This window comes from Gobio gobio (assembly GCF_949357685.1).
Source record: "Gobio gobio genome assembly, chromosome: 25".
Lineage (NCBI taxonomy): Eukaryota > Metazoa > Chordata > Actinopteri > Cypriniformes > Gobionidae > Gobio > Gobio gobio.
In genome coordinates, this window is record NC_137121.1 from 41,695,073 (window position 1) to 41,720,731 (window position 25,659).

At 42.5% G+C, this 25,659-nt stretch overlaps 1 protein-coding gene across 2 annotated transcripts in view; it reads left to right on the forward strand.

Annotated features, from left to right (window-relative positions):
* The first annotated feature begins 1,662 nt into the window (after positions 1-1,662).
* Positions 1,663-25,659, forward strand: part of slc1a2b (solute carrier family 1 member 2b) — a 39,010-nt gene continuing 15,013 nt past the window's right edge. For both annotated transcript variants that reach the window (XM_079809167.1, XM_079809168.1), the window contains exons 1-3: positions 1,663-1,851; positions 24,264-24,403; positions 25,059-25,211. In XM_079809167.1, the coding sequence (XP_079665293.1) occupies positions 24,274-24,403; positions 25,059-25,211 (283 nt within the window). In that variant the 5' untranslated portion in view covers positions 1,663-1,851; positions 24,264-24,273. The remainder of the gene's footprint in view (positions 1,852-24,263; positions 24,404-25,058; positions 25,212-25,659) is intronic.

The following is a 25,659-nucleotide window of genomic DNA, read 5'->3' on the forward strand; positions in this document are numbered from 1 at the left end:
AGATTGCTAAAATGCCAACTTCAATTTTATTTTCATAAAGATATTTCATACAAATATATTTCTAATAACTTTACAAAACTTTGAAGCTTATTATAGCTATTTTTGATTATGAAAATAATTATATTGAAATTAAATTTTGAATTTACAGTAAACGGCCAAGTGTCTGCTTTCAAATGACGCCATACTTATAATTTTAGTGCAAAGGAATCATTAACTGTACCGGTTTTAGTCTGATTATGCCATTTCTTAGGATTTTTTCAAAAGCGGGGGTGAAGGCTAACAGGTTAAGATCATGTTCCATGAAGATATTTGGTAAATGTCCTACTGTAAATATATCATAAATGTATTATTAGTAGTGACATGCATTGCTAAGGACTTCATTTGGACAACTTTAAAGGAGATTTTCACCCTCAGATTGCGGATTTTCAAATATCGTCCTAACAAACATCATACATCAGTGGAAAGATTTTTTATTCAGCTTTCAGATGATGTATAAATCTCTATGACTGCTTTTGTGGTCCTGGGTCACATATGAGCATTATGAAGTGGGAATATCTGAGTTTACGGTTATCATCACTATCCTCTTTTCTTATGTTAAAGCTTTATCCTGCAGCAATAAAGAGACCTCATAACCTTTAACAACGCCAAAGAACAACGCTGTCTGAAAATGAATGCAGGATGGATGATTTATGTTTTTGTTCACACCATATATGAACAAACCACAATTATTTCAAAGCAAATAGCCTACAATTGATTGCATCTAAATCCAAACATCTACAAATTCTTAAATCAAGATGTTTTTTCTTGTTTTCTGAAAAATCAAATCAATATGAAGTGAGTTTATGTGTCAACAGATTATTTTTCTTACCCCATTGGCAGATAATTTAGCTTGTTTTAAGAAAAAACTCACTTAATTTGTCAAAAATATCTTATGTCATGTTACTTGTCTAGTAAAAGCATCTTGATTGAAGAATTTGTAGATATTTGGACTGGAAACAAGACAAAAATACCAAGTAGAAGTGCGTTTGTGCCGTGTATTCGAGCTGTTGGTGTGGATGAAGCTCTTAAAGCACGAAACTGAAGTGACCAGAGTGTCCTTCTGAAAACAGTCCGACCATTGGTGGAAGAGACACTTTTCCCTTTAAATTAGATAAAGGTTCACTATTTGTTTTTTTCTTTATTGCCTTTGATACCTTTTAAGGTTCCGCTGAAATGTTTGAATTGATTGTTGTTTAATGATTTAGATGTCAAAAAAGTGCGTGTTATGTGTTAACATTTGCATAAATCTGCATGCGCGTTTTTTCACACTAAATTCTCGAATGCATTAACTGGCCAATTGTTTGCGATAACGTATAGATTTGTACGTATAAAAATGTGGATTTGTTGAAAAGCCTGCTTTATATGCCGAAAGAATGCGATTGAAGAAATTCACACGAATTTACCTTCCTGCCTCGCTTTCCATTCTTCCATCTCCGACTCTAAATGCCTGAATGCACACTCATTGCTTTTTAATATGTTATACATGTCAATGAAAACGCTCGTGCACGTCGGTTTATTGATGAATGCGCGCGGATCCTGAGAGTGTGGAGGCAGGAGGGACGGCTGACGCGAGGCGAGGCGGGGCAGGAGGAGTGTAAACACTGCCTGTGTTCTCACTGAGGTAGTCTTCCTTCAGTGTGACTGTAGATGTGCTCGGAGCACCGGATTATCCCGACACACCGCTGAACGCGCGTCCCTTCCCGCTGCGCGCTCCCAACGCGTCACAGCCTCACCAAAGCGCATGAAACAAACCCAGCCGAGAGGGAAGAAAACACCGACATTCACCCGCTCCTGAATCTTCCAGGTCGACAGGTGAGAGCTGTGTGTGTGTGTGTGTGTGTGTGTGTGTGTGTGTGTGTGTGTGTGTGAACATGTGAAAATATGCCTCTCATAGATTCATAGGCTTTCATTGAGCTTTACTAAAGTGGTCAGTCTGATGTATGAAATATATCTTGGCATATTTCTTTCTGAATTAGGCACACTATCATAAAAAAACCTGGTCCCATTTTATATCAAGTGTCTTTAATTACCATGTAATAACATTTAAACCAATCATTAACTTATTGTGTACATACATGTGAGCTTAACAATGATCTTTCTGTAGGTTAGCACTTAAAGTCACCGAATATAAAATGAACATCACCTGTTACTCAAGAGGATGCTTCAGATATTTGCCTTCTAACTGCAAATGTTTCCGTAATAATGAACTTTACAGTAATAATCCAGTGGGATCTGGGGTTCTTCAGTGTTAGCAATCCTGCTTTCTTTATTTCGGAGCAGGACCGCTTGACTAACGTGTGATTTTAAGAGGAGTGTGAGAGAGCCTTCATGCAAATAATCCATTATGTTCATTCTGCTGGAGTTCAAACGGCACCTGAGTGGCAAAACCTCCATTCATTGTGTGTGTGTGTAGATGCATAATGTGCACAAATGTGTTTACGCATTACCTCCAGAGATTCACAACCGAAAGCTATTTTTGAGCGCAGCTTCTTTGACATATGAAGCGTTCTGCGCGTGATTTCCTCCCCCACTCGTGTCATATCAGTGCCGGGGGTCAGAGGTCAGCGTGAAGGCAGGTGTGATGGGGCTGAAATGAGCGGTGGGGGGTTGGTGTGTGTGTGTGTGTGTCGAGTCAAAATCAATGTAAAGTGCATCCCAGGGAAATAGAGCGTGCTGTGAAGATTTCTGTTTGGGGATCCGATCGGCATCCTGAAGACCCTTCCGTCATCGAGCGCTTGAGGGGGAAGAAACGAGGCTAATTAAAGTGGAAAAAATAGAGGATAAATGGTGTGAGAGAGAAATTTAAAAGAGCTTAAGGGGTGTTGGAAGTGAAAAGAAAGGCTGAGCGACAAATAAATGTGTGTGTTTTTGGGCTTGAGTAATCCTCCTGGGAAAACGCCGGCGCTGCCAAAGTGCCATCCAACTCCTTTCTCCGTGCGCTCTTCATCACCCCTTTCTTCCCTCTCTCCTCCCTCCCCCATCTCAGATAGATCATGAGAACGGCTGAAGATGCTGCTCCTGCTCTTTTAGCTGTCGGATTTCCCATCAGCGCCTCTCTCTCATACAGGAGAGCGCGCTTTTGTCCATCAATCCAGCCTTTGAGAGTGTGATTCTGCTCTGTGTTGTCCCAGTCCCTCTTAAAAATAAAGGCTTGCATAAGAACCGTTCCTGGTTCCCCACAGAAGCTTTTCTACTATGAAGATGATTTTTATGTTACTTTTCCCAAACCGCTCGTTCTGTGTAGGGTCGGCGGGTGATCAAATATGGACTGAAGATCAGCCAAATAAACACTATTGTAAGATTTCCTTCATTAAGAGGCAATCATTGACTGTGGTGTGATGGACGATGAACTCTAGGTCAGTGCGATCGATGGGTTTGTTATCGGTCTCTCAGAGGAATTGTTCAAATCCTTATGGAAGAGCGAGAGAGAACCTGGAGGTTTGGAGAAGAAGGCAGTCGGCCACACCTTCTTCAACACACACACACATGCCCAGAATAGAACAGCGTGAGATTTGACGCTTCATTGTGCAGCGATTAGCAAACAAAGATTAGCATTAGGATCCATATATCCCACTTATTTCCTCTTCCGAGGACGGTTTTCCCCCCAGATGAACAAACCCTGGGCTTCCACTTTGTGAGTATCTTTGTGTGCGCTGTCGGCCATTAATTTCCCTCTCGAGTATGTAAATAAGTAAATGTGTGGGAGCCGTTACTCACTGGATCCGAGAGAGCTTTATCACCCTGGCTTCTCCGAGCGGACACGCATGAGAATCTCAGCGCCGCACACAATGCCAGCTCTCACAATGGCGCCCTATGCCCATCTCCAGCGCTTCCGGAGGGCCTCCGTCTCTGCCCGCTGGGGAACACAGGGCCGCGTTGTGTTTACCTCCGGCTGTGGCCAGCGGAACACAAAACAATCCCGCTCATTGCCTGTTTGTCAGCCCTGAGGCTTTTCAAAGCCGGCGAAAAAAAGAGAGATGGGAAAACAATTAAAGCCCCTCCTGAACGCGGCACTAACATTTTCCCAGCTCGGGAGCCTGTGAACAGGGGCAGAGCCTCTAAACTGCTCCATTATTCCTCAGCTCTTGGCATGAGGAGAGCGGAGAGAGTCTGAATGGACCGATCCACACAGAGGCCTTTTGTGGACAGACTTGGCTCCGCACACAAGCACTGGTTAATTAAGATCTATCTCTCTCTATCTCTCTAACTCTCTCTCTATCCTGTCCGCCTGTCCATCCATCCATCCAGTCCAGTCCATCCATCCGATCCGTCCAGTCCAGTCCAGTCCATCTGTCCATCCATCCATCCAGTCCATCCATCCAGTCAATCTATCCATCCAGTCCAGTCCAGTCTAGTCCAGTCCAGTCCATCCATCCGATCCGTCCAGTCCAGTCCAGTCCAGTCCATCCATCCATCCATCCATCCATCCATCAATCCAGTCCAGTCCAGTCCAGTCCAGTCCAGTCCCCCTGTCCATCCATCCATCCAGTCCATCCATCCAGTCCAGTCCAGTCCAGTCCAGTCCATCTGTCCATCCATCCAGTCCATCCATCCAGTCAATCTATCCATCCATCCAGTCCAGTCCATCCATCCATCCATCCATCCATCAATCCAGTCCAGTCCAGTCCAGTCCATCCATCCATCCATCCATCCATCCATCCATCCATCCATCCATCCAGTCCATCCGTCCATCAATCCATTCTGTCAATCTGTCCATCCATCCAGTCCATCTATCCATCCATCCAGTCCAGTCCATTCATCCATCTATCCATCCCGTCCATCTATCCATCCATCCAGTCCATCCATCCATCCATCCATCCAGTCCATCTATCCATCCATCCATCCAGTCCATCCATCCAGTCCGTCCATCTGTCCATCCATCCAGTTCATCCATCCAGTTCATCCAGTCTGTCCATCCATCCTGTCGTTCCATCCATCCATCAATCCAGTCCAGTCCAGTCCAGTACATCCAGTTCATCCATCCAGTCCATCCATCCAGTTCATCCAGTCTGTTCATCTGTCCATCCATCCAGTCGTTCCATCCATCCATCAATCCATCCAGTCCATCCATATACATCCCTGATATTACGCTGAAGAAGGCTGTTTTGACTAGCATTATATGTCCATGATTTATCTTTTTTTTTCAACAATATTGCAGGTTGCTGTATAATCACAGTTAGTGTTTAAAGATACTGATGTCGTCTCGTCATCTCATCTTAGTCATGGTCAGCAAACATTTTTTATCATAATATTTGCAAAAAGTTAACAAAATTACCACTACTTGAAAGCACAAGGACTGTCGTCATAAATAAAGGGAGACATGATCAAGACTATGATAAAAAGGCAATGTTTTAGTCTGTAATGTCATACTTTGCACACAAATCTTGTAATTCCACATAAAATTTTCCTATATTTCCCCCCCACAAATCAGTTTTTGAAACCCATCTGAAAACACTGGAGGCATGGCCATTTGGATAAGAGTTACTTAACCATCACATTGCATAGAAGCCAGACTTTTTGTAAATTAATTAATTTCATTTTGGCAAAGTTGAATTATTTCTCTAAACATGCGGGAAGCCATCCTCCAAAGGTTTTGGGTTTTATTTTTCTCAAAACAATAAATTCAAACCCCTGAACAATTACTTTCTTGTTTACACCTAATTTGAATGTCTTATTCAAGTGAATTGCATGTGTTTTGGCAGAAGAGTAAGTTCAATAGTCTGCAATTTGCACAATAACTAAATGAGCATGGCTGGATGAGTTGATTCTCTGCGGTGAATGGACTCTAAACTGTCTTTCATTGAGTGAGCATCACACCTCATGGACTACCTCAACCTGACACCGTCTCTGCACTTCAAGTCAATGACGCGAACTGTCCAATTAGATTATAAATAAACAAAGTTCGATCAGTTCTTTCTCACTTCCTGGCTTCCTCGACATCTCACAGCTTGCAGTGTAGACACGGTGTGAGGTTTTTCATTAGTTCATTTCGCAAACTAGCAAAAGTTAGGTTGAAATTTTGCCAGTACACATAAATTAGAATAAATCAGTATCAGCTACTGGACCATCATTTAGTAATGAAGCTTTCAAAGAAGCTTCAGTTTGTAATACAGTTTCCAGACTTGGTTTGTCACTAAAGAGCCTTGATTTGGTGAACCCATGAAGCAAAGACTGGCCACTGAAGAAGCCGTCTGACCAATCACAGTTGGGTTTGTTCCACCAACTCTTTGATAATTAACTAAGAGCTTAAGGTTGGCATGAAACGGAAGTTGCACTAGTTATTTTTATTGTAACGCATATCCAAGTGAAACGGCTTCTGAAATGAGAAAAATGTAGGGCGGGGCTCGATATCACCCGGAGGGAATTGATTGGATGGTAGGAAGTTGGGCGTTCCTAACTCAACAGAGGCAGATCTGAATGTCAGTCAGTTGTGGAGGATATTCAGTACGCCATGAAGAGAACAGATGCTTAACGTTTCTGATTAAAGAATACGAGTGCACATTAATAAAAAAATAATAATAATGAGATCTGGTAAATTATTTGTTTTTAACATTGCAGCATTCTGTAAAATCAATAAGAATGGTCCCTTTTGATTTCATGCTGACCCGCGTTTAGTCGCTCAGGCTCCCAGAAACCCTGCAGAATCAGCCAATCAGATGGAGGCTCTCCAGTTTATACTTCAGACGTTTAGCACGTGTAGTGTGGGCGGCCTGTGACGCCTGAAGCATGATTCAGTTTCCACAAGCTCTGTTTCACCCATCATTGCCATTATTATCAATAATACAAATAAAGATAACAAATTTCACAATAATTAATGGATGTTAAAGGATAATATGAAATAAGCCAGTACTCTCCACTCACAAGCCATTGGAAATGAGAGAAACTTTTGAATATTAATTACATTTAAGCCACTTATTTAAGTTCTGATGTCTCCATAGGCCAGTTTTTCTTTACAGTATTAGAGTCACTGAGGTTTCAGGTAAAGACAGTGAAGGCACACTGAAGCAAACGTGTGTGATTGACTCTTGTAGCATGACCTGCGGAGGGATTCTCAAAGCTTTATCTGTGGACATCTCTCATATATTTCGGGGTAAATCTCAGGATCTTGCATTGTCCCCAAATCGGTCTGTTAAATATTCATACCAGCAAATAAGCAAGTGAAATATCACAATTGACCCAGATAACTGGCAAAATTTCATTAAGCCAGTGTGGGGGAAAACAAAAAAACATTTTCATATTATTTCTACATTACCTTTATCAGGCAGTCGAGATGGAAGTAGAGAAACTGCACAATCTTCTCCACCAGAAGAGCTGTTTGAACTCAACTAGATGTTTGTGTGCAACATTGCCCATAATCTGACAGAATTTGTGAGATTCATGAAAGTGCTGGTATTTTTAAAACGCTATTCTACTCTGAATTTACTCGTATATTAATGGAAGTTTCACGAATAAGGCTCACTATATGCGCTGTTCTTTTTAGTCTATGTATTTGTTCAGTAACTTTTTTCCCGTTTTTCCTAAAATGCGGTGGAGATGTGGGAAGAATCATTGGCATAGGGTTTAACCTGATGTCCATGTGTTCTGGCGGTAAAGCTCTCTGTCCGCTGTCCCCCCGTCTCAGTCCCTCGGAAGTGTTTTCTCACCGCTTGCCAAGGCTTGCGAGCGCCTGATGTCTGACCTCACCTCAGGGTCACAGTCTTGACTTGAACATAAACCATTAGACAAAGACTCACCCACAGCGTGTTAGAGTTAACAAAGCTAGAATATGGAAACATGAGGGCTAAGTATACAAGGACTAATGACTTAAGAAACACCTGAAAGTAATCAACACAACTGAATACCACATGACAAGCCCATAAACCAATGAGAACCAGACACATGAGGCAAAGGAAGCACACAAACCCACTTAAAGGCAAGTCTGCAGTCTTAGCCGGAAAAAAGCGTAATCCCGCTAACGCTGCGGTAGGCCGTATTTTTGAATGGATGTCAATGGAGGAATAAACCTTGAGGAAATAGCTTATCATTCAATCGGCTGATCTTCAACATGTTTGATGTTCAAATGCTGTTTTATAAGAGAAGTCGCGGACTATTGTGCGACAGATGATTCGGTTCAAGGCACTTCTCATGCGTTTCTATGGTATCCGCAAACAGTGACTGTCACACAACAATGGACAAAATTCAGTGATGTCAAGGCTGTAATGTGATTGGTTATCAAGGCACACATGATCCAAGTTCGAAGAACATTTTCTCCAATTTTAGAGCCACAAACCCTCATATCTCCCAATAATAAGACCATCTCTGGAAGCACACGACAAAAACAGGAAACATGGCTATGACAAATGACAAAATACAAGACATGGACACATGAAAGTATTTAATCTTTATTGTCATTATTATCAAACTATGTGTGGAATCGACTTGTTTTGGTGCAAATTTGCTGTTTTTTGAAACACTGAATCATGAATAAATTAATATTTTGTTGGTTTTAGTGCATTGTGTTGTTGGAAAAAACAAGCATGTGAAGAGTCTGGAAAAGCATATCGAATATACTTTTTATACGGTATAATATTCACAGTAAAGGAGTAAGAAAATGAAAAACACAGTATTTCTCATATTTCTTTGTTTCCATGCAGAGGATGCTAGTGTGAAAATGGATGGATGAGGACAATTCAAACTAGCACAAGAAGATAAATACCCGGTTATAGCTGAGATTCACACTGATATTAAAAGGAGTGCTCCAAATAAGTCTCTGCCTCTTGCGCTCAGCCTTTGCTCAAACCTGAGATATACCGTTTTAGGGATTTCGGCATCCCCAATTTAATTAGACAGGAAGTGTGACTGAAAATACCAGAGAGTGTTCCCAAGATGGCCAACAACTGAACTGATTAGGGCAAAGGAAGGTGTTTTGAATTGGGCTGTGGGAAATCAGGGGCATCCATCTTCTGTCCTGTTATTCCTCCTGTCCTGTTGTTTCTTTCACACTCTTTGTTTGGCTGAACGTTTGATGTTTCGTGCTGCTGATTGTGATGGGATGTACAGTGAGTGGGAGCAGAAGTGAAGGGCCGTTTCTCCAGTCCGCCTCTGAGCTCTTCCCCGCGTCTGTAGGGAGGTGTGGCGTACGAGGCGCTGGGGGTTGGGCGGTGGATTTAATGAGCTCCGCTGGGGTTCGGACTGAGATGATCAAATGCTGCTCTTCACAACAGTCAGATAACACATGCTCGGTGTTTAATGGTGGCTGAGCTCAACAGAACTGGCTGCCTGTACACGTGCACCAATGGGGGAGTGATTGGATGGTTGTGGTTTGCTATTGGTGGATCTCCTATGAGTGACAGGTTGCCCCGCCCTCGTCATTAGAGAAGAGGGAGGAGGACGATATTCTGATTCAAGATTACGAGACTTAACACAATAATGATGTGTAAAGGATAAATTATTTATTTTGTAATAAGTGATTGAGATTGGTCAATCAAGGCATTCAACGGTTAGATATTTGCCAATATTAACCGTTGTCTAGGGAGACACAGTATCAGTCCGATAATCCAGGTAACTGAAACCTATTATGCAGGTCTTTTGTTCTCTCAGGTGTAGATCAAGGCATTATTCATGATCATTCACGCCTTTTCGCATAAGGGATTTTTAAAGAAAAGTGTCTTACGAAATGTAAATGAATATATAGTTTTATGTGAATGAGTAGGCTCAATGATTCTCACATCAGTTTGAAGAAAAAACTCTAGGCAACAACACCCTTTAGTCAAAAGTCTTGTGGACACATATCTATTGTGCGTCAACAGTTCAGGTTCATTTGCATTGCTCTTTTCACAATACTGTTTCAATGCAGCTTTAGAGACTGAATTACTATGCATCATTATCATATCACAACATAGAGTCATACCAAACATATAATCTCAGTTAAGAAAATTACGTCCTCAGTTTGAATTTTTTTCGTTGTGTTCATCTTGTTACTTGATTGTTTTGTACTTTGCAATGAAGTATGCTTTTTTTCTTAGTGGAAGCTTTAATTTAATATATAGCTAGTATTGTAAAATAATTTAAACTCAAATCAATATTTAATGGCCACATATTTATGTGTTTGTAGTCGTGTAGTCAGCCGGATGTTATCTGAAAATAACATTACACATCTTTAAGTTACTGATCGGCTGATTGTACATTATCTAATGAACCTGTGCATGAACCATCCCACACGTAGCTCTAGTACACACACACACACACACACACACACACACACACACACACACACTATGATCAGAGCGGAAGAAATGTGATTAACGTTTATATGTACCTGTTTGATGTGATTAAAATCCACTTATTATACCACGATTATGGTTTCGCTGATTATGAGCATTATTTCATTAACATAATCAGAAGGTTTACGTGAACTACAGTACTGCCTTAATCACATTATGATCACATTATGAGGGCACATGTCAGTTTTGTGCCGTTTTTGAGATGGAGGATAACATTACACAATGATTACAGGAAACCTCTCTAATAGCCTTACAATTGCAAGAAAAGCCTCAGGAGTTTGAGACATTCCTGAAGATGTTTTGACATGCCCTGTCATTTGTGCTTATTTCAGTGGCCTACTAACACCGATCAGGCATAACATTATGACAGGTGAATAACACTGATGATCTCCTGTTTGTGGGTGGGATATATTAGGCAGCAAGTGAACATTTTGTCCTTAGAGTTGATGTGTTAGAAGCAGGAAAAATGGGCAAGCGTAAGGATTTGAGGGAGTTTGACAAGGGCCAGATTGTGACTGCTAGACGATTGGGTCAGAGCATCTCCAAAACTGTAGCTCTTGTGGTGTGTTCCCAGTCTGCAGTGGCCAGTCTCTATCAAAAGTGCTCAGAGGAAGGACCAGTGGAGAACCGGCCACAGGGTCATGAAGGACCAGTGGAGAACCGGCCAAAGGGTCATGAAGGACCAGTGGAGAACCGGCCACAGGGTCATGAAGGACCAGTGGAGAACCGGCCAAAGGGTCATGAAGGACCAGTGGAGAACCGGCCACAGGGTCATGGAGGACCAGTGGAGAACCGGCCACAGGGTCATGAAGGACCAGTGGAGAACCGGCCACAGGGTCATGAAGGACCAGTGGAGAACCGGCCACAGGGTCATGGAGGACCAGTGGAGAACCGGCCACAGGGTCATGGAGGACCAGTGGAGAACCGGCCACAGGGTCATGGAGGACCAGTGGAGAACCAGCCACAGGGTCATGGAGGACCAGTGGAGAACCGGCCACAGGGTCATGAAGGACCAGTGGAGAACCAGCCACAGGGTCATGAAGGACCAGTGGAGAACCGGCCACAGGGTCATGAAGGACCAGTGGAGAACCGGCCACAGGGTCATGGAGGACCAGTGGAGAACCGGCCACAGGGTCATGGAGGACCAGTGGAGAACCGGCCACAGGGTCATGAAGGACCAGTGGAGAACCGGCCACAGGGTCATGGAGGACCAGTGGAGAACTGGCCACAGGGTCATGGAGGACCAGTGGAGAACTGGCCACAGGGTCATGGAGGAGTGGAGAACCGGCCACAGGATCATGAAGGACCAGTGGAGAACCGGCCACAGGGTCATGGAGGACCAGTGGAGAACCGGCCACAGGGTCATGGAGGACCAGTGGAGAACCGGCCACAGGGTCATGAAGGACCAGTGGAGAACCGGCCACAGGGTCATGAAGAACCAGTGGAGAACCGGCCACAGGGTCATGGAGGACCAGTGGAGAACCGGCCACAGGGTCATGAAGGACCAGTGGAGAACTGGCCACAGGGTCATGAAGGAGGAGTGGAGAACCGGCCACAGGGTCATGGAGGACCAGTGGAGAACCGGCCACAGGGTCATGAAGGACCAGTGGAGAACCGGCCACAGGGTCATGGGCGGCCAAGGCTCATTGATGCCCGTGGGGAGCGAAGGCTGGCCCGTGTGGTTGATCAAACAGACGAGCTACTGGAGCTCAAACTGTTCAAGAAGTTAATACTGGTTCTGATAGAAAGGGCTCAGAATACACAGAGCATCTCAGTTTGTTGCGTATGGGGCGGCATAGCATTTTGCATCGGGCTGTTATGGCAGCAGAAGGGGGACCAACACAATATTAGGTCATAATGTTATATCATTTAGTCAAAAATGTGTAATCTAGTACTTTGATTAACCTATTATGCCCTTATGAAGTCTTGCTGTTGTGTTCTGTCTCTACTAGAAGAGGTTTTCCTGCTTGAGTGTTGATTATTTCCTCATATTCTCCATTGTTGCGGCTCCTCTCTTCCCAGTCTGTCAGTAACGCTCTGTTTACTTCCTGTCTCTATGAAGCCACTCCTTCTGAAAAGCACACTGTGCTCTGATTGGTCGGCTGGAGCGGTGTGTTGTGATTGGTGTTTGGTAAATGTCCCGCCCCTTATCATAACCGGCAATTTCAACACACATGACTAACTAACTCAACCAGGCTCCGCCCCTTTATTCTGCATATGTATTATTTAGGAAAACTCAAGATTTCAGGGACACTGACACTGATACAAATGTGGATTGATCTGCGTAGTTGTGGGATGCACTTGTGGTTTGGTGTAATTCCTGTGGCTTCATGTGAACTGTTGTATGGATATCTGTGGTACATCTCTCTCTGGTTTCTTCACGCAGATAGTGTGCCAGGGTTACTTTTTAAGCTGATTATGACATGAGATCAGACATAACTTCACACAGACAGACTATTAAAGCATCCTCATGATAACCTGTGTGTTACCATTATACTGTAGTTGAAGCATTTATCCATAGTGCACGCTAGACCCCCATTAAAAAATATTTACAGTTTATAAATACACAAAAGTGAGGGAATTGTTCTTGGTCGACATTATGTTGAAAGCATTCCTGAGGAAAAGCTTTGTGGAATCTGACAAAACACTTGGCACACAAACCTCAGCAGTTACGTGAGGAGAAATCAAGACGAAATAAAGTATAGAATGCATGTAAATAAGAGAGAAAGACGAAGCATGTGAAAGAGAGGGAGATTGTAGCGGCCCTCGGCCCCTGAGGGCCCCTCTGTGTGCTCTCTATAGATGAATGAAGGCCTGCTAACCCTTCAACCAGAATGATCTGTGAGCACATCATTACAGCTCGCGTCTGAAACCTGTGCGCGGCCCGCATCTCTAATCACTCGCTCATTACAGCCAGAGCGAGCGCACAATGAGAGTGCGTCCATGCACACTGATGGAGTGCACATATGGGTCAATCATGTGCTTATATCTCACCTCACAGCGCCCACACTGCACAACTGACAATAACACGCTGATTCCGTTCTCTCTCTGTACATTAGAGAAGAGTATGCACTGGTAGTTGTGAAAATTTCTTCTTTTCAGAAGTTGATGCTATACATGTTATCCTATGTTTGACTAAACTTCACAATTAGTATGTATGCAGTAATAATGACCATTTAAATATTAATTTTGTCTAAAAAAAATAGTGTATTCTAAAGTATTATCAGGGTTTTTTTTGATTGAGAGTAACCTCTTCCCAAACATTATTTAGTGCATGCACCAATCCAGAAGATTCCTCTAGAGCAGAGCTGGTATCACATTGCGTTGTGTGAGTTAGTGTGATTCACTCATTAAAACCCAAAACCTTTTTTATTTGTCCTTTCTCTGTGTTTTGACCTGATGGGATGCACGTGTGTGTCCTTGTGTGTTCTCCAGCACAGATCTGACCTCTGTCTGGACACTCACTGTTGCCCCGAGTCTTGACCCCGGACCGTGTATGTGTGTGTGTGTGTGTGTGTGTGCCCGGTTATTCATGTGGTGTTTTCTGTGGAATATCTCAACCATAGTTGAAACCTTGAATTGTGTTTGATTGTGTATAAAGTTGCAACATTTGTGATGTTTTGAATAAATTAAATGTTTGAATATTAGATTTTTACTTAAAATAAAATAAAATAAGTAAAATTTCCCTTCATAATATTTTCATTAATAACATTTGCATAAGACATTTTGACAATTGTGCAGAAGCAATTATTCTCAAAATATCTTCATGAAAAAACATAAGCAAGTGAGATTAATCCTTCACAGCTAAATTCACAGCTTCACACAGATTCTGGAATATCATGTGAACATTCCTGTAAATGTAGTTTGTGTCATGTTTGTGTCTCACTTGAGAAATAACATTAACATCAATGGGTAAAAAAAAACATTCACTGCACTCTAAAAATAAAGATATCAAAAAAGGTTTTTGCCATGGACGAATAATTTTTGGTTCACCATAGCACCTTTCAGTGATCAGTTCATAAAATAACAATTTTTCCTTAGTGTGAAGGACATTTTAATAATCTAAAGGACCTTTTATGCGATGAAAAGATTCCATTCTATTGAATTATCGATGCCAATAAAAAAAACTTTATTTTTAAGAGTGTGAGCAACAAGAACTATCAAGAGTCTTTTAACTGAAAGCAAACTGGCTGTGATTAGCACTGATGTTATCGATCGGTTCCGCGTTGACTCTAGTCTAATGAACCATGTTATTCAATTACTGATATGATAGCAGTGATGCCTCTATTTCAGGTGTGTAGGTGCTTTTCATCTGTCTTTTACTCCAGTTATTATGTTACAAGCTGGAGAGGAGAGCTGTGTTTATGAATGTGTGTGTGTGTGTGTGTGTGTGTGTTTGATTCAAGAAGGGCCAAAAGGTTGTAATAGCTGTCAAAGAGAGACGATGAAAGAAAGAGAGTCAGCGAGAGAAACTCTTCACTCTGGACAGTGGCATAAAATTGGGATAATCGCCACCAATTGTGCCTCACAGTGGGCTGCCATTCCTGAAAGAGTGATTCATCCCGATAGAGAGCGGATTGAGCGAGAGGAGAATGGGTCCTGCCCCCCTCCGAGTCCATCCGCTGCTCTCCCACGGTGGGCATATGCATGACATCAGCGGGCTGAATGGGGCTGGCATCCTCCCGCATCGCTCTCCATGCCAGATTAAACCCAAAGGGAGGAAGAAGGGGGCACTGACACTTTTTGGGGAAGACAAAAGCCCTCAGATGGGTAGCCGGGAAACTTCACATGGTCCTGGCCAAGTTAGAGAGAAAAAAAGAGTGAATTCTCTGTTACCTTTCACTGGCCTCCTTTGGCATGGCATTGAGACACTTCAAATGCGCACACACACACACGTCATGTTTTATGTTTTATGGGGACTTTCCATAGACATAATGATTTTTACACTGTACAATCTGTATCTTCTTTCCCCCTACACTAACCCTACCCATCACAGAAAACTTTCTGCATTTTTACAATTTCAAAAAATATCACGTAGTATGATTTATATGCTGTTGTCCCCACAAGGACAAGGATTTGGGATATTGCCGTCTTTGTGGGGACATTTTGTCCCCATAACTTAGGGTTCCATATTAGAACTGACTGACACTCTCACCTGAGAGCCCAATCGCATTAGAGCGATAAGAAAACAAGCCATTGTGTGATTTGCATGGCAAGCCACTCCCTGTACATACAGGTATATAAATAAGCGTGCAACACTCACTCAGTTTTATTAACAAAGGTCGGGAGGAGCATGTTCAAATTATCTATCCAATCAGCATGAGAGGAGGCCTATAATATATGTAGCCATCTCACCTATATTCCTCAGAAGTTTTTTCTGCATCCCTCCACCTTTCCGTCTCCTCACACTCGCCTGGTTTCTATTCTAACCAGAGATATGGCAGGTTGGGGGGGTGTTGTACTCTGGGTTCGGGCCATATTCTGAGCTTGTAGCCCTCCCCTGGACAGCACACCACATACACATACTCTTTTACTCTATCTAATCATTTGTAAGTGTGAACTCGTGGAAAGGCTAGATTCCCCTCCGCTGTTACCCAGCCTGTCGCTTTTGTATAAAGCACAACCGTGAGTCTGGATAACACTTTGGGAGACCCGAGGGTTACAGTGGGAGTTCTTTCTCTGGGGAAATCCCCATGAACCTCCCGCTCCTCTTGTGTGTCGTGTGTGTCGAGCTGCTGGATGACAGCGCAGGTTCCTATTACAGCGACCCCAACGCGTCATTCGGCTCTGGATGAGGATCAGATGTCCTCTTGGGAGGAAGATGACGAGTTGCTGAATTGGATTGACAGCCATGCTTGCCCAGGCCTCTGTGTGCTCGGACTCACTCGATTGCGGCAAAATCTCCTTCAAAAGTTATCCCTATCTCACTACACTTGACAGTGGGGTGGACAGAGAGTTCGCGGGGAGTCATCCGCAACTTCCTTGCAGCACCTGTGAGACCACAGCCGTTCTGGCTGCTAAGGCTTACAGCAGCCTCCACCTTGCATGCGATGACCGTCCTGCAAGTCTACCAGGTCAAAGCACTCATAATGCATGAGTGTAATTCTGAGTAAATGGGTAAATGTTGATGTAGAAACTGCACATGGCAACTGACCTCGCCCTCCAAGTGATGAAAGTCATCGAACAGGCCCACGCCAGATGATGTCCACCTTTATGGTCCAGGAGTGCCATCCTTGACTAAACCTTGCAGAGATGCAAGGTGTGGATGGAGGGCGCTTTTTTTATGCTCCCATCTCACAAGGTGGCCTCTTCGATGACGCTGTCAAGGACTTTGCATTTACATTTACATTTACATTTAGTCATTTAGCAGACGCTTTTATCCAAAGCGACTTACAAATGAGAGCAATAGAAGCAACTACAACAGTCAGAGGCTACAGTATGCAAGTGCTGTAACAAGTCTCAGTTAATCTAACACAGAACACACAGGATTTTTTTTTTTTTTTTTTTTTTTTTTTTTTTTTAAATAAATTAGACAGACAGAAAAATGAATAGAATGTTAAGTGCTATTCTTGATTGGTCAGGTGCTGCTGGAAGAGATGCGTCTTTAGATGTTTTTTGAAAATGGCTACAGACTCGGCCGCACGAATTGAGATAGGCAGGTCATTCCACCAGGTGGGGGCAGTCCAGGAAAAGGTCCGTGACAGTGATTTCATGCCTCTCTGGTATGGCACCACAAGGCGTCGTTCACTGGTAGAACGCAAACTCCTGGAGGGTGTGTATGTCTGAACAAGCGAGTTAAGGTAAATTGGTGCAGAACTACTTTGCCCAGCAGTTCTCTGCAATCTGCCTTCCGAAGGGTTAGTGAAGTGGCCCTGAGGTAACCGGAGATGGAGAGTGACACTATGCTTCCTCACTCTCATCCCCATCTTCTTTAGTCATAAGGCAGGAGTCCGCAGATTGAGGATGTGATACCTCCTCACGCCTCCAGCCACTACATTACGGGAACCATGGAGTCATTTAAGTGTTACACCACACACACATCCTCTACCCCTGGGACACACCCTTGGGGTGAGAGGTCACTCCACTCAGAGTGTGGCCTCCTCCTGGGCGTTGGTGACGGCTCTCTGGCAGACATCTGTAGAGTTGTTGGCTGGGCAACACCTAACACATTTGCACGATTCTACAATCTCTGAGTGGAGCCAGTTTCTTCCTGTGTTTTGGTTACAAACAGGCAAGGCTGGCTCGGTGTCTTCATTGTAGGGTCATTCCCCTCCCGTGGTGGATACAAGCACCTATTTACTACGGGCTGCACCTAGCTTGGCAAACCCGGGATGGAGTTCCTCCAGCATCCTTTGGCAGTCAGGTGTGGCTGAGGTGTCCAATGCCAGGCCTAGTACTTGGGTGCATGCCCGCTCAGTCAGTCCCCGTACTCGGCTTGATGCCCCATATGTTGTGATTCCCTTTTGGTGATCCCATATATGTATTCTTTCATGGTACGGTTTCCCTGTTGGTAAACCCGTGTCTTTCCCTGGGAAGATTCCACTGTGGCCATGTCTGTATTGGTATTGATGGCCACAATCCCTGTACCACCACTGAATGGCCGGGACCCGGTCTCGGTTACTCAGCGCAAAACTTAACTGAGTCAATGTTGAAGCTGCCTATATATCCATATGTACGACTTGCATTGCAAATCTCACTCGCCAGTGTGTATTGGCTTGTTTTGTTACCAATCAAAGATGATTGGGCTCAAGTTCTGACATAACATCTCTGTTCCGTCCCCCAGGAGTTAGACGTTTACCTGAGCCACACAAACACACACTCTGCATTCCACCTATAATGCCTGGTGAGGAATTTTAACTCAAGGGAGTCTGTCATACGTCCAGAATGAGTGGATTCCTAGGTAGAAGTGACATAAATTGTCAAGAAATCGCAGTCATCTGATATCTGGCATGCTCACTCAATGCAGACCTATTGAAGTCTCAAAAATTACAGACAGGACAATTACACTCTTGAAAATAAAGGTTCTTTATTGGCGTTCTTTATAAAAGAACGCCTTATAAGGTTCTTTATAAAAAGGTCCCTTGGGGAGCCAAAATTCCACACTCTTAAAAACAAAGATTTCAAAAGAGGGGTTTTGATTTGAATGCCATAGAAGAACCATTTCTGGTTCCACAAAGAACCTTTCAGTGAACCTGTCAGAGATCCCCCTTATTATCTGTAAAGTGCTTTGAGTAGAATCATCCAGAGAAAGCACTAAAAGGCCTGTTCAAATAGTATTTCTTCTTGGTCTTCATAATGCTAGCTAGGACAGTTGATCCTGTATATGAGAGGCTGTATAAATGTAGAATCCTGAAATGTTTCCTGAATCCTTTGGGTGGGAGTGTCAGAATAATCTCACTGTTCTGAGGCTGGGATGGAATTTCAGATGAATCCCAGTTCAGTCAGGATTGTGTATTCTGTACACTAACCAATAGGCAATTCATTCTTAGTCCGCTCAGGTTTTTTTGTAAAGTGCTGTTCACAGGGCACAACATTCCAGAGCAGCTTTACAGATCATGTCTTAATGCCTTGATGATGTTGATGATCAACTAGTTGATGTTTTGCTCCATTAAATATGTTACTTTCGACAAATGATGCAGCTCTATGGTATATGTGCTATTTTGTCAGTGATTAAGACTGCATGAAGGTGTTGAAAAATAAATCTCATATATTTAGCGCTAGCTCATTTGTCTTTGGTTTCTCTACTTATTCATCCAGCATTATATTTGTTAATGAATGTTACTTTCATATATAGTTTGATGACTTGTTTGTTTGCAGTACTATGTATATGAGGGCGACCCTAAAGGTGCATTCGCCAGAGTTTAGTTCAAGTTTATAATAACTAGACATGACAGATCTGGCCCTGCTGTTGTTTTTACCTTTTGTCTCACAGCTGGATGGTCATCACTATGCATTGTTAAAATGGTATGGAGATTTTCCTGTTGTCTTACACTCATGATTTGTTTCTTTCTCAAAGGTAAACACTTTGAATAGGGTGACCATTTCTGAATAGGACACATCCTCTGTTGTTTGAATAGTTGTCCTCTCACACTCAAATGTCCAGTGTGCATCCTTTCTGTTCTAAATAACTGGACAGAAACAGCCAAAAGTGAAGCCATCAACATCAGGCGTGACCTTCTGCACAGCTCATTCCAGTCAGGCCAATCGCTGTTATTTATAGTTGGTAAATGATCATACGTAGAGAATTCCATTCATGTTTTACATAATACAAGTGGTTTTACAAGAGTCAAGGGGAAAACTGAATGTTTTAGTAACCTGATCATTTAAAATGATCATCAGAGAGGTTGCTGAATCTCACTGCTGTTCAGCTTCAGGTTTATAATCTGGGTGTAAAAGCTATTTTGTTATCCATAATACTTTGATTGATCTGAGTCCCTATACGTTTTGCTGTCAAGGCCAGATCACTCTGCAATGTTTCAGTTATTCTTCTGATATTGTTACATGGATTGATTTTACAATTCAAATCCATTCACAGAACCCAGTTTAATTTTTGGCAACTTTATTGCAACTGCATTTCTTAGCAACATGCTATGACATTGCATTATGCTATCTCTGTGCCCTGATGTGTGCATGTCAAGATGTCTGACCTCTGAATGTTTTACATTCCCATATTCATGACGACCCATCAAGCTACTTTTATAGGTAACGCTTTAGATTATGGCCCAGAAAGTACTGCGTAAGTAAACCAAATTTACAGCATCATTTTCGGTAATTATAGTGTAACTATAAAGAGGGGAACAAGAACCACTTAAATTTACAGCCCGCAGATTCATACTTACCCTGTAACTACGTGGATAATTACCCCTTAATTAAAAAATACTTACAGTATAAATCATTTGTAATTGTTCCTGATATTTACCCCTTTATTCCCCCAATATTACATATTGTTCCCTTATACCTACACGTACTTACTTTATAGTTACACTATAATTACCGAAAATTATGCTGTAAATTCTCTTTACTTACGCAGTACTTTCCGGGCCGCAATCTAAAGCGTTATTATATCATGGTATATTATAATGCAGCCATGTTTGTTTACATTGCAACTCAGTCAGGGAGTGAGAGCTTGTTACAACACATACATTCCACTTCCACTTCTGGCAGAAGAATATAAGTTTCCTGAAATAAAGTAAAACCATTGTCAAATTATATTTGAAAGGATATTTTCTCAATTATTAGATATTATGTCATGTGCAATCTGTGTTTTGTTCCCGTTTTGCCTACTTAGTTTCAATGGTTCTTAATTAGTTAACACCTGTTTTGTTTTATTCACTCATCCCCGTGAATTTAAGCCCTCGGTTTCCTGTGTCCCTTTGTCTGGTCTTGTTTATGTTAAGTTGTTGTGTTACATTATTCTCCAGTGATCTCCTGTGTTTTATTTAATGCCATGGTTTCGTGGGCCGGTCACAGCGTTTCAGAGGGCTGTAGTCTGTGGACCCCTGGCTTAAATACTATTTGGCAGAGAGCAAGAGACAACCCCGTCTAGGTCTAGGATGACTGGGATCCTTGACAATGGAAACTTGGACATGTTTGTAGCTCACATTCTGGGCTGACTTTATCACCTTCTACTGTGTTTTAATGTATGCTCAGTGTGTAAGTGTGAGTCATAAGTCATAATCAACACTTTTGACATGGTCATGTGCAGTCCCCCCAAAGATGGAAATATCCGAAATCCTTGTCCTTTTGGGGACATTTTTTCTGTTCCAGTGGTAGCGTTGAAAGCCATTGTCAAAACCTTCAATTTCAAGTGAGATCAGGAGGGGTGTGATGTTAATCCACTGTGCTGATTGAAGACCAGACATGATGCCACATTATCTATCCTCTGAGTCCAGACTTGAAATCCTTGCTTTTGGACCTTGAAAGAACTTGCTTTTCCTGATGTAAAGCGCAAACCTACACAACCCAGGCTGTTGTTGAAATGTGGGTAGAAAAACTCATTACATTACCTCCACGTTCCTTGCTGTCCCGGTTGGCATTAATGTTGTAGACAGTGTTGCCAAGTCTGCAGTTTTCCCATGGAATTGGGTTAGTTTTACGTTGTTGCCCCAGGTTGTTTTTCTAGGGAACTATAGTGAGTACGGTCCACGAGTGCCTAATGAAGTCTGCCGTAATGTAGCTCTCCAGGAGCAGGTTTGGAGACCCCTGCCCTAGTCCCTATAGTTTTAGTTTGGCCTCAAAATGAACATAATGCAAGTGTTTAAAAATCATAAATTAAAATGATTAGCTCAAATTCAGTTAAGTCTTTTTATATGTGTTGCATTGGGTTTGCTTGACTTAAGTTATTACACACCAGACGTAACATCAATATTAACATCCTGGAATAGAAAAGGTCCTATAATAATGTCCTTTCCCATAATGTCATTGTATAGTGAAGCATTAAGATTTCACTGAGATGATTAATTTAACCAAACCCATTAAACAGAACCATCACATATCAGTTAACAACACTCTGAACTTGGAAAAGATAGCATTGATGCGATGTTTGGATGATAAATTTTCACTTAGACGTCCAAAAATAACGAAACTTCATGATCTCCATCTGTGTTCCTTGAAGCTGTCGAGGAGATCTACCCGTTGGGGAACCAGCATTGCCTCATTAAGACAGACACATGTGCCATGCTGCCAGTTCCTCTAAACACGCATCCAATTAAAAATGTGTAATTACACAAGATCACACATGATCAGCCAACATGAACATCAGTGTGTCGCGTCTGTGAGAGGGAGCAGTGCTAATGCGTTTGTGCATTGCTATTTTCATACCATTTTTTCTGACCTCATTTATTTGTTTGCTCAGATTCAAAGTAAACCATGTAGATTAAACATTGATTCGAGAACCCTATTAAAGTACATTCAACCTTATAGCAACTGTGTTTAGCTACAGTAGTGATAACATGACTTTAAAGTAAATTGTGAGAATTCTCAGTCTCATACAATATGAAATAAGACAGCAGAACTGCAGTATTTAGGCCTGGTTATGATTTTATACTAGTGACCTGTTACTAAAAATGTGTCCTTTTATGTTGTTGCATACATCGCTTGATTTGCTGAACTGTATAAATATAGTTTCTATTTGTAGGAACTTAAACACAGGGTGATGATGCAATAGGAACACATCAGTGGTCACATGGTCTTGCCAATTCATTGGCTGATGGCGCAAGCTCATAAGGAGCTGTCATAGCCTCTTCATAAGTGCACACATGGTGCCATTGTGTCCAATTTTTCTTTCTCCAGTGCACAGTTTGTCTCAGCCCGTTGTCCTACAACTCACGCTGAAGTGGAACAATTCCACTTTTGAGTGGCGACCATGGTTTTTAGAAAGTGTTTGCCTACTATGGGTTGGACTAATCTTCCATCTAAGTCATGTAGACTGGCCCCTTCATTACTGGAAAAAAGTTTTACATGGCATTCAGTTGTGCGGCTTCTGCCTTGCACACTATGACGGTCTTGCAAGCCTATCAAGCTCATTTCAAGAGGGATGCCTTGGATGAAGCACAGCTGTGGATGCCAACGCTATTGGTGTTGTGGAGCTTCTGACTTGGCACTGCGGGACTTATGACGAATGATTGAAGATCCTGACTGCCTCGTTGGGTCAATACTGAATTTTTTACTGGAGCATCTAGGAGCAGTTGCAACTCCTTCGACACTTAGGACCCTATTTTACCGATCTGAGCTCATAGTCTGAAGCTCACGCTGTGGGTGCACTTCCCGAATCCATGGTCCAAAACGTGCAATAAACCAATCTGTAACTGTTATGTTCTGTTATGTACCTGTTCCTGAGATTAAACTCCTTTTCGCACTTCATGCTTCTCCCATCGTCTTCCTACCTGCACACAGCCCTGACACAATCAGAGTCTCATCTCCCTTTCCCTTTAAAAGCCAGTTGTGTTCGCACCATGAGAGGATTCACTATTTCCATGAGGAGAGACTGAACGCTTCTCCAGAGAGGAATCCTTTTATTTTAATATTTAAACGTGTGTGTGTGTGTGTAATAATCAGAGTGTACGAGTGTTGTGCTCCGCCTATAGGCTCATACTAATAGCACACTCTTTAAATAACACACAAATACTGCACTATTGACTTTAGAGCAGGTGTGTGTTGGTCAATGGTCAGTGGTTTTCAGTTCCTCACAATAAACTCTAATGCTGTGGTGCCATACATGTGCTAATAAGGAGGCTATAGCCCCGTTTCCACTGAAATTACCCGGAACAATTTGTCCCAGGAACTTTTTCCCCCAGACCTGCTGCTGTCTGCGTTTCCATCGCGGTCTTAAGTAACATGAGGATTAGCGACCTAGGACTGTGCATGACTTTCTAGTTCCCGCTGGATTTCATCCTCCACATATAAGCTTGATAAAGCCTGAACCTCGTCGTCGGTCCATTGGTTCTATTTTTTACACTCCATTGTTGATTCGTACATATTACTTTACTATACTTTACTATACTTTTTATTACTATACTTTTATGTTGAACTAAAAGGCTGCGTGAACTCAACCAATCAGCATCTTCAGCATCTACCCCCGAAAGTTCCTGAACTTTGAAAAAGAACTACCTCGCAAGCAGGGACTTTTTGAGGGGGAATTTTTTCCTGGAACTTCATTTAGACCCTGATCCCTGTGGTCAAAACCACCCCAAAAGTCTCTAGTTCCTGGGGAAAGTTCCTGCGGTGGAAACATGGCTTATGACATTAGTTTCACTTTAACGCCATCAGCCAATGAATTGGCATGATTCTGTAGGGCTTCAGAAAACGTGACCACTAACATGTTCCCATTGCATCATTACGCAGCATCTCTTCCCACAAAGACAACCAGGTTTACCATAAACGTACATGTGTTGTTGTTATTTGTATGATTATGTAAATGCCATGATTTCACTTCTTTACTCTTGTGTCTGTTTTTCTCTGCAGTTCTGGAAAAATGCCGAAGCACGTGGAGGTAAGAATGCATGAGAGCCACCTGGAACCCATTGAGGCGAGGCCGAGCTCCAAATTTGTCACAATGTGCCAGAAGATGCGCAAGAACCTGCTGCTCACGCTGACTGTACTGGGTGAGTGTTCTTCCACATCTCAAAGTGAAGAAAGAGAGCAGTAGACCGTTTCACAGCACAGATTACACATAGAGCTACTGCTGAATAACTGGACAGTAGAGGGTCAGAACACAGCAGGATGTGAAGGGTGAAAAGATGCTTGTATTTACTGTGACTGAAGCATTGTTGAACACAGAGTGAATACAGAGGAAGTCGTTTTTACACTGTATTGGTGAAATAGTTGATTCGGTGAATATACGGTAAGCTCTAAATGGTGTGTGTAGCAGTTAGTGTCTCTGTGAAGGAATCTGGAGTGGGCGGGGGTGATACGTGTGTGTTTCAGGACATAACAAACAAACGTCTTTGTAGGGTTATAAAGGCAGACAGTTATCTGCCTCAGCAGGGCTGCTTTAGTGAGTAAAGAGTGTTAGGAGGCTGAGCTGAGCGGTGGAAGACTGCACTATTCCCAGGGATGCAATGTCTCTGTTCCTTGCAATTTCTCATTTCTCGTTTTCTGCCTTTGGTTCCCTGCCTATGACCCATAGGATTTTAACTGGGTGGTGTGATTTATTTATGTTTGGACTCACATATACTGTATGAATGTACATTTAAAGTATGTTCTGAAATATTCTGTCCAAACTATCCAAAAGAAAAACGTCTCTTTCCCCCGTGACAGGTGTGATTTTGGGAGCGGTTTTTGGTATGCTGCTGCGTGTTGCTTCTCCGATCGATGACAACATTGTCATGGTAATTGCCTTCCCTGGAGATATTCTAATGAGGATGCTGAAAATGCTCATCCTTCCCTTAATCATCTCCAGCTTAATCACAGGTAACACAAACCTCATCTTTTAGCAAGCTGCCGACAATTACACTATGTGATGCCACATTGAAGTCCACAAACAACACATTCTACTGATAATAATGCCTGGGTGTGTTATATTACACTAAAAAACAGAGAGAGAGAGAGATCAAAAATCCTCAACCCTTATGCCTTTTGAAAATATGGTCATGTTTTCGATTTAATAATGCCAAAATCTAGCGATGCAGAGAAGAACTGCGTTCACTTGACAAACACCATCTGGCAATCTGTCTCAAATACGTTGTGGATGGCCTTTACACCTGGTCTCTTCATGATTATATATATATTCCTGTAGTTCAAACAGTACAGCATGGTGCCAGCAACACCAGGATCATGGGTTTGCCTGAACTGATAAATGCAGAGTAAGCTGCTTTAGATAAAAGTGTCCACATGGCTATATGAAATGGCCAAGTGTAAA